The sequence below is a fragment of the Leptinotarsa decemlineata genome, unplaced genomic scaffold, assembly GCF_025532065.1.
Source record: "Leptinotarsa decemlineata unplaced genomic scaffold, Ldec_3_MD MMD2_P_RNA_scaffold_6, whole genome shotgun sequence".
Taxonomy (NCBI): Eukaryota; Metazoa; Arthropoda; class Insecta; order Coleoptera; family Chrysomelidae; genus Leptinotarsa; species Leptinotarsa decemlineata.
Window position 1 is genome coordinate 7,776,321 of NW_027412533.1, and position 10,639 is coordinate 7,786,959.

General features: G+C 37.4%; 2 protein-coding genes across 3 annotated transcripts in view; one reads left to right on the forward strand and one right to left on the reverse strand.

Annotated features, from left to right (window-relative positions):
- Window positions 1–10,639, forward strand: part of LOC111504189 (protein O-mannosyl-transferase Tmtc3) — a 211,923-nt gene that overhangs the window by 175,125 nt on the left and 26,159 nt on the right. The gene's annotated exons all lie outside the window — the stretch shown is intronic.
- On the reverse strand, window positions 9,583–10,619 carry LOC141480103 (uncharacterized). The gene is made up of 2 exons (XM_074169907.1): window positions 10,456–10,619; window positions 9,583–10,392 (listed from the first exon to the last, which is right to left on the reverse strand). The coding sequence occupies exons 1-2, from the start codon at window positions 10,605–10,607 to the stop codon at window positions 9,681–9,683; spliced, it is 864 nt and encodes a 287-aa protein (XP_074026008.1). The 5' UTR covers window positions 10,608–10,619; the 3' UTR covers window positions 9,583–9,680.

Consider the following 10,639-nt stretch of genomic DNA (forward strand, 5'->3'; position numbering starts at 1 on the left):
TGCAACGACATCATTTGGTTTTTTATCATGAAACAATCTGAACATGATATGTTTCTGTATGACGGCATTGATCTCTTCTATTTCATAAGCACCACATGGAATTTCAATTGTCAACTTTTGGGGTATCGATGAGTTGTCATTACTGATTCTAAAACTAACTAAGTTATTAGCTTCAGTTATATTATTGATTGTATTGCATCCATAGAATCCCAAAAGTCCTAATCCATAACGACTGTTCCTATCCAATTCAATTGGTGGAAAAAAATCCGCACTCAAGACACTTGTCCCGACAGCTTGTAGCTCGAACTTTCGTGACATGACTGATGAATATTTTGAAACACATTTCAATTTATTATTGTACACAGCAACAGCACATTTGAGACAATTTACACTTTTTGGAAGGTGTTGTATTGTAATAAGTATCATTTTTATTGATACCAATATTCACATCCTCTATATTACAAATACAACACATAGATTTCCGAGGTATAGGACCGTCATTAACATCCGATTCTGAATTTTGATCGTGGTGGTGGTGCTCATAACAATATCTATGTTTCATTATATCGATGTCATCTTGCAGATGCTTAGGCAACTTTTCCCAAACATATGCAATCTCATGTGCAACACATGCAAGTATCACTTCCTTAGGCATATTTGCAAGCATCACTTTATCCATTTTTTTCAAGGTACCATATTTTGAAAACATTCTAAGTGAAAACCCCATTCCCTTGATAGCCTCCCGATCCAGTTTTGGTGTTGAATCCATTTTTATTTGGAAAATTATTTAGAGAGAAACTGCAAGCACAAGTGACCACAGAGAACTGTATTAAATTTCTGTTGTCGATCATAGTTATATTTGATTTTTACATTCGAACATTTTCGAAAGAATCGAGTCAATTCCAATGGTGGGGGTAGATCTCCAAAACTATCGAAATATGTGACTTCTTTCCCACATTTTTTATATGCCACCCAATGTGTTCCTGGTCCACTTATTCCATCTAAATTAACAATAGCTGTCTCGTTTTGTTTTGGACCTGAAGATGGTAATCTATCACGCATAAAAACACCACGAAAATGTGGAATTTTCATTTTTTGTGCATAATAACTGAGATCGAGATCAGTAAGAGGCCTCTGAGGTAGGGGTTCAATTAGTTTTTTGTTTTGTTTGTGGCTTTGTATGGTTTTAAATATAGTCCTAAACCTTTACGGTATGGTTTGAGATATATTCCACTTCCGCGTTTGCCTAATGCTACAGCCTCCATGGTTTTATTGTGACGATTGGCTTCCATTAAAGCCGCTCTGCTGGCTTTTGCCGAATTCACGGCCTTGGTAATACCAGCAGCAGCTCCCGCCAAACTTCCTAGTGCGGATAGTCCAGCAAAAATTGGTATCAATGGTAAAAGTCCACCGATCTTGGGAACAGGAATTATGCGTGGTGTGCGGATTTTCTTCTTTCCACCGGCAGCTTTAAGGTATTTACGTGCCGCCTGCAATGCCACAGTGATAGCTTTTTTGCTATTATTCGTCACAAATTGATTCCCACCAGCTTTCTTCAATACATTTCGCACTTTATGGACTATCCCAGCACCAAATGCAACTTTTTTAATTTTATTTTTCTTCGTTTGTTTCCTCTTACATTTTTTCTTATTGGTACTACAACCCATGCCCATATGTCTTTTCGCTTTCATAATGTTGGTGACAAGTAATGCAGCTGCTCTTTCCCCAATACTCGCGTCCTTCGATTTAACCCTATCCCAAGCGCTGTATTCAAGTTCTTTGTCGGCTAAATGTCTTGCTGCAAGATCGGATGGATGCTTAGAATATTGAATATCGTGTTTTTTGCATTCAATATCTAATTTATTGATTCCAGGGTCGTTACGAGCTAAACGTTGTTTCAATTTTGTACCCGGTCCACAGTATTGATAACCTCCGGTAGATGTAATTCGAAAGGAAGTTTGTTTATTAAATCATTAACAAAACCACAACCTCTTTTAATTTTACGATCACTTTCAATACGTCCGTATCGTTTGATGGTACACATTGAAATGAATAAGCTAATAACATTTATATAGTCTCCAACCACGGCACGATGCGCATTGTAAAACAGAAAGAAAAGTTTGCTGTAGATAATCTAGATGAGAAATTTGGTTGTGGATTGAATGGACAAAGGGTATTCAGACATGGTCCACTACTTCCATCATCAGTTCGAGGACTCATTATAGGACCTTCAAATTGTGGAAAGACGAATGCAATGATATCACTATTAACACATCCACAAGGACTGAGATTTAGAAATGTGTATCTCTATTCGAAATCACTCAATCAACCTAAATATCAGTACTTGCGAAGTGTTTTGGAACCTATAAAAGGATTAGGTTTTTATACATTCAGCAATAATGCAGAAATAGTGGAACCCTCCGACGCTAAGCCTAATTCTGTTTTCATTTTCGATGATGTAATATGTGAAAAGCAAGATATTATTAGATCATATTTCTGTATGGGACGTCATAAGGATGTTGATTGTTTTTATCTAGCACAGACATATTCACGGGTACCCAAACAGTTAGTGCGTGACAAAACCAATTTCATTATAATGTTCAAACAAGATGAGACGAATTTACATCACATTTATTCAGATCATGTTTCACCCGATGTAACATTCAAACAATTCCAATTGATGTGTGTTAAATGCTGGGAGGACCAATATGGATTTCTAGTCATTGATAAGGATAGAAAAATAGATGAAGGTAGATATCGCAAAGGATTCGATAGTTTTATATACCCATGATCTTGTTTTTGGAACTTATTCGATCACTGAATATTGTAGTGGTCACTTCACCAACGAATTAAGCTTTAATTCAAAAAAAAGGGCATTATGAATACAAAAAAAGATCCTGAAAATAAAAACAATGAAATAAATTTGAAACGTCAACTAGTAGAGACAACAGAAGCTGTCAGGCAGAAATTCAACTCTATCAAGAATGATAATATTGAAAATCGTACGACACTTGAAAGATTGTATGAGCCCATAATGAAACCATTGAATGTTTTATCATCAAACGCTACTTCTAAATCACCAGTGTTATCACCAAATCATGGAACTGTTCAATCTACTTCAAATTATCCCATGAGTACTCCAATAGGAAGAAAACAATCTTTTGGTAGTGTATCATCTGTGAATAGTGACACGAGCACACTTCAAGACGATATGAGAACAACTCTATTCGAAACACCATCATCGTCCCACATCGATTCCTCGGATCCTGACATCTCACCTGTTATGAATGAAAGTGGTGAAGATGTTTTGATGAAACATTTGAATAATATAAAATCTAGAAATCCAGCATATGATGGAACATTTGGCGTACGTATGGATCCAATTACACAAAAGCTGAAAATGGGAAGTCTAGTGGTAAATTTCAAAGATGGAAACATTTCATTTTGGGATGCTAATAAAGTGAAAAAATATGAATGCGCAGGTAGTCCAGAATTGTATGATATGATTTTTTTGAAGAATCCACAAGATGTTGATAATGAAGAAACTCGTCAAGTATATTCCAAAATATTGAAAATAACGAATGCTCCATATAAACAATATCATCTGAAGAATGGTTTTAAAAATACAAATTCTAAAAAATTTCGTGAAGTTATCAAACCTCTATTAGACTCACGACAATATCCAATAAGAAGTAGAAGTAAAATTGGTGGAGCACTCAAACGAGTGAAAATGGAGAAAATATATAATTCTAAACCTGTGAATTATGTGTACTGGAATTCACCGAAAGAGTTAGTTGCTCGCCTACGACTATTGGTAGCTTCAAAGTCAGCCGGACATACCGGACATGATAATGAAATAATTTCAATAATTGAAGAATTACGTGAAGAAGGTATAATATATTAACATATTCACATGTAATGATCACTGTCACATCATCATTCAATGCAGTAACATTATCACCTTTTCTCTTTAATCATATTGAAATAGAATGACTAATGAAATAAGTGATGTCAAACGACAAGTTGTTAATGAATTACATAAACCTGCAAGACGTAATTTTCGTAGAAGAATAACCACCATCAAAGGTTTTGCAGATCTATGGCAAATAGATTTAGCTGAACTGCAACCTTATGCAAAAAGTAATGAAGGATACCGATATATACTTGTAGTGATAGATTGTTACTCCAAATATCTGTGGACTGTAGCAGTTAAAGATAAAACAGGTAGTACAGTAACTAATGCAATGAAACATGTACTGAAAGAAGCCAAATACTCCCCCAAACACATACAAAGCGATCAAGGGAAAGAATTTTTCAATAAAAGCTTCTCATCTCTCATGCGAGAATATAATATCAATCATTATTCAACATTTAGCACAAAGAAGGCAGCTATAGCAGAAAGAGTGATTCGTACAATAAAGGCATGGCTCTACAAGGAATTTTCGATGAGAGGTCACCACAAATGGCTTGATATTCTTCCAATTATAACTAGTAGATATAATAATAAAGTTCATCGTACAATAGGTATGGCACCCATCAATGTTGATTCAACAACAAAATTAAAATTCAAGGGTATCAATGGAATTGGAGGAAGACAAAGTAAACCCAAATTCCAATTAAATGATATTGTACGTATAAGTAAATACAAACATATTTTTGAAAAGTCTTACACTGCGAATTTTACCACGGAGCTATTCAAGATTGTTAAAATTAATAAAACCATCCCAACGACTTATAATCTTGAAGATATGAATGAACAGCCGATTAGAGGATGTTTTTACGAAGAAGAGTTATTACGAACCGAGAATCCTGACGTATATCTGATTGAGAAGGTGTTGAAGAGAAGAAAAAATAAAGTATATGTAAAGTGGTTAGGCCTTCCTAGCGAACAAAATTCTTGGATTGATGAATCAAATATGGTTTAAATGTATATAATAGTGACTTTTATGAATAAAGTAATATTAAAGTTCATTATTGTTTTCATTTCAATTATAAGTATGTGAACTGAAAAATATTGCAGCGGTAAACATTGCCCCAGCCATTCGCAATGTTCTGTGTATACCAAACCAAATTAATTGTATACTCCATTCCCGCTTATATTTTTCAACTCACGATATTGAAAACACATTATCATTCCCAAAACTAATCGCCGTCACTTTGAAATGCAGTATCCAACTCTTTTTGCCAATTATCTCTCACTGATAATGCTGTCTCATAAAGCTTAGTCGACTCCTCAAGCTCAGCCTGAGCTTGCATTCTCGAACGTTGATGGAATTGCTTATCTTTACCAATTTTTGAACGGAGTTCATCAGCATCTTTAGACATTCTAGCCAATTCAACCTTCGCTAATGCAATCTTGGCATCTAATGCTTCAAGAGTTTCATTATTAGCATTAATAGCTCGCTCACTCTTTTCAAGTTCAGCAATAGTCATCTGTGCCTTTACAAGACGGCATTTTGCTTTCCTTTTCATTTCCCCAAACCGATGGAGGGGGCTGAAAGAAGATAGCGGTTCAGCTTTCAAATCACTCTTCATTTCTTTAGGAGTACCTTTTGGCTTCCTCTTCGATCTGTCACTTTTCGTTGCGGGTTTTTTCTGTCGCACAACACTTTTGGATTCTTTCTTTTCTTTAAAGTCAGTGACAATCGATGAAGATGCCTTAGTAACCTTCCTCTTGATTGTTCTAGATTTCTTATCAACACCAAGAGGAAGGGTAGATGAAGAGTGTTTGAGTGATGATAATTGCGAAACGATCGGATTTTCAATAATAATTTGCTCATTTGGTTCTGGCACATCTGCAAAGTTAACGAAGTCGTTAATATCAAAATCATTTATCGAATCTTGACTCGATAAATGTAATACTGGAATATTTTCAAAATCAGTCTGATCGATATCAACAAGTGGTGAACCATCTTCAGCAATCAATAGCGGCATAGAGCTCATGATTATTAAGGTCTGAGGAATGATATGTGATAGCAATAGAATGTGGATAGGAAAGGTGATGATGTTACTGAGACCTCACCATTTATAGAAGAAAATAAACTAGCGCATGCGCTCTTTCATCAACTGGCACATGCGCTCTCTCACTAAACTATTCACGCATGTAACAATCTTTGTCATTTAAGAGGAAAACTTTGTGTTGCATGCATGTATTTTTAAATGTTAGAAAATAATACAAATAAATTCAAAATATATATATATTTATTAATAATAGAGGACAATAACGATAATAAAAAATGAAAAATGTTAATATGTCTCTGTGGATGTGGAACGTTCTTTGACTCTATTCCTCAATAGTTGTTGCTCGTGCGTCAAACACCAACATTGAAAAAAATGGATTCTCCTATTGGGGTAGAGTTGACCAACCTTCTCACACAGATCCCAAGTACTTCTACATGCATTGCATACATGATTCCAACAATTCATGGAATATGTATCACAACGCAAACAACGTTGCAGTGGAGTTGGAACGGCAGCACAGATACCACAAATATTTCTACAGATACCTATATTGTTAAATATTATAGGTTCGGAACACTTCAGACACTGTAACTGTTGTTGACGATAATCCGATTTTGTTCGCTTCGGTGGATGAGAAGGAGGCGATAGTTGAATCCGCAACACGCAATCACTACACATACCAGTACATGGATTGATTGAATCCTTAGGTCTACTTATTTGACAAAAGTAGCACACAATAGCCCCTGCAATCATCATTGGGTAGACACACACTTTTGGTTTTTCATTCCACTCTTTTGGAAACGGCATTTTACTAATTCGATTAGAAATATAAAGAGATGACTTACAGAAACTCTGAATGCTCTCTCCTATACCTACGATCTCTATTTATACAAATCAACATCATGTGGAAGTATAGTGGGATAACTTCTCCTACTATTCCACTCTAAACGAGTCAAGTGGGAGTCGCATCACCTCCTATATAAGTTGACTTGCAAACCTAGAGTTCATTCATTCACTCTCTACAACTGTGAGCAAACAACAACAAGATGAATTCTGCAAAAATAAATGCTGCATTAAATAGAATAGCTGCTGTTGATGAAAACAATTGGATAGACGAATCAGATGATGAGGATGTCAATGTTCCGCTAGAGGAAGTAATAGTTGAAGCAGAAGATGTTGGAGTCGATGAAGATGAGATAGACGAAGTTGAAAACGAGGCCAACCAAAGCGACGAAGATGATGACGTGATGGAGTTTGAGAGGGTCATGGATGAAGAAGGAGATGATGAAGGGATAGAAGCTGACACAACTGAAGGTGATGGTGCTATGAGGATCGGTATGCGAACACTCAATGTCAGTGAGACACTGGAAGATCCCTTGGATTTGTATTGTGCATTGGATGCATACGTATTGATCAGCACAATAGATGGAGAGAACAAAAAACTATGTTGGTGCTGCTTTCGGTTTTATTCGCATAGAAACAATAATGGAGGGTGGTATGCCCATGTCAACACCCACAACACTGTCTCAATTATGGAAATGGGACAGAATTGGTGTGAAGCTTGCGAGAGGCCACTAACAAACTTCACCCGAGTATCTACATGTATTATATGTAATAATGTCCAACCTGTGGCACAATAACCGTGGACCTACTGGTCAAAAAAAAAACAACAGCCCTTTTCAGGGCTACATTATTCACACAAACAGTAGTTAGTTGTATTAGTATTCATAGATTATGTGACAAATGAATACTTTGATTAATAAAAGTCTAAGTTGGAAATTTGTTAGTCTTTGAATATCTATACATTATATGACAAATAAATTACTACTTTGACTGAAAAGTCGAAATTTGGAATTTGATAGTCATTGAATATCTATGCATATGATGAGTACTACTTTAAATGAAAGTTGAAGTTGGCATTTGTCAATCATTCATATGCATATAATGATGAATACTTTCACATACATATATTTCGTTTGAGATTATAATGTTAACATAATGTTAACAATGGTATGAATCTGTTTCTGTTTGAAAGTATAATGGTAGCTCTGAAAAGAGCTATTTTTTTTATTGTTTCAGTCTTTAATTGTAGCCCTGAAAAGGGCTGTTATTTTTTTATTAATCCATGCAATGATATGGACTAACGCTCCTCATCATCAGAAACAATAATTATGGTATCGTCATCTGAATCAGATGATATACTAATGATATCATCCTCATAGTAGTCATCTGAATCAGATGATATACTCATGATGTCGTCGTCGTCATAATCAGCTGAATCAGATGATATACTAATCACATCATCCGCATTATTATCGTCAACAGCATCTATGTCGTCCTGAATACCTTGTTCCACTCGTTCTGCGAAATCATCAGGAAGATCATAGATTCGCTGCAGAAATTGAGCGAAGGTTGTACTCAAATGATCAGACGTTGAATCTATTTCATGTACTTGGATGGGTCCTGTACTCGACATTGTGGAAGAATGATATAGAACTGGGATTGTTGCTATATTTATATTGGAAGAAATGAAATGGAGGGGGTGAAATGTAGAACAGTGTTTGAGATTCGAAAACATCAAGAATGAAACTCTGAGCGATTATTAGGAGAAATTCTAGTGATTATTATGAAAAAAAAACTAATAAGAGGGAGAGGAAGGGAGGAAGACACTGCCCCAGCCTCGCAGTGCCTCGTGTACACCAACCAAAAAGTGTGTACTCCGTGGAAGGAAAGGAAAGGAAATGATGGACGAGTAGATGATTATATGTCATCATCGGAATTGAGGACATCATCATCGATTAGGATTGGGGATGGCGGAGGACTATCCTCGATGAGGATAGGGGATGGTGGAGGACGTCTAACGTCAAGCTCGTCATCAGCATCATCACCAGAGTCGTCGTCGTCATCATCGTCGTCGTCGCTACTCATTGGGACAATGTCATCATAAGCAGGGTCCCACCATCCGTCAGGATCTGGATATTCCGAGTCATCCAAGTGTCCTTCGTCACTGCCAGTGACATGCTGAACTTGCATCCTGATGTCGTGATCCCGGTATTCGTATGGCGGACTGTGGGGTTCCGTGGTGGAAGAGACAACCTGTACCTGGCTGTTATCCCAGTAATTGAAGTTGTACCCCTGATCCGGGCAGCTATAGGGTTCGGAGGTTGAATCGGGTTCCATCTCGATGCTAGCTGATCAACTGAATGTTTCATCAGATGATTTCTACTTTTATACTTTCGAGAGGGAGTGGGAGAGGAGTGGAACATTGAGTAGGGGTAAATTGTAGTGTGACATAAGACATATTCAATGAGTAGGGGTAAATTGCAAAGTGACATAAGACATATTCAATGAAAGAGATACTTGAATGGATAAAATACAAATGAAATATACTTGTCGATTTCACTATGAAACATGTCTATTTTTTTATTTTTTAAATTTTCTTCACATGAAATTATTTACAAGTGATTAGAGAACACAAAAATTGATGTGAGGTATTTGTCTAGAAGAACTTGGAATTGAAATAAAAAAATAATAATGATAATAAGAGGAAGTGAAGAAAAATGCTCCAACCATCGCATTGTTCAATGTGTACCAAACCAAAAAACAGTGTACACCCTTTATTTCACTTCCTTTTCCTTTATTCAATATAAACTTAACAAATATAAACTTAAAACTACCATAATTAAATACTCCTAACTAACCTAAAACTAATCTTACATTTACACTTCATCTACAAAAAGAGTGTCCATAACTGTCACTACTTTTTTGTACAGCTCTATCGAAGAGGTCTTTGCTTTACACCTTTCCTGCAGAGATGCATAATTCCGATCTATTTCGGCCATTTCCTTTTGGAGTTCCCTCCGTCGGTTATCCATTTCAGCCATTTGTCGCTTCATGGTAACCAACTCGGCCTCGCTAGATCGGGCAGCTCGTTCTGCTTTCTTGCATCTCTGCAGAAAAACACTCATCTTTTCACTAACCTCTCCGATAGGCTGTGGCACCAACACCTCAGGATCCGCCGGTGTCGCTGGCAGCGGTGGTAGTCGCGTCACCAACGGCGACAATATCACCAACTCCGGAGAAGGACTCCTCGGAATTTCCACTGCTGCTGGTGCTGCTGCTGGTGTGGAGGCCCTCTTACGAGAGGTCGAAAAACTACCTGCATAAGGATTAGTCCTATTGCAAGTAGCTCGGTACTTTGAAATAGGACCAACCTTTGCTGCAGGTCGTTGGCAAACCTTCTTCACAGCCCTGACTTCCTCCTCCTCCTCGAATAAGTCAGGGCTAGAAGATCTGCACCTAACTCGCGAACGCGAAGTGGTTGGCTGGTCAACCGTCACCGCTCTCGAAGATGCTGCCTCCTCCTGGTCAGCGGACACCGGCAGAATAGACGCCACAGCATTATTCACCTCCTGTGTATTGGTTGCCATTCTGAAAAAGAAGAAATAATACAAAGTTAGTTGATATAAAAAATAACATTCCTAATTTACTTACTCAAATATCAAGTTGGTCGTTGGAACGTACTGCCTTGTTGTGGAGTGGACTGCTCTCGATGAGATGACTTCTCGAACTGAATGTTGTGGAGTGCTCTCCGGAGGGTATCGACTTCGATGCGTGAGCGGTGGGAAAATGGTGGGAGCGCACATGCGCGATGAGGGGGGGGGGGGGGGGGGGGGGG

What these genes read in the sequence shown, in the direction of transcription:
- LOC141480103 (XM_074169907.1), bottom strand. Translation starts at nt 10,607, where the DNA reads ATGTGCGCTCCCACCATTTTCCCACCGCTCACGCATCGAAGTCGATAC. An exon ending in ACGACCAACTTGATATTTGA is followed by an intron (nt 10,393 to 10,455) that starts GTAAGTAAATTA and finishes CTTCTTTTTCAG; the next exon opens with AATGGCAACCAATACACAGG.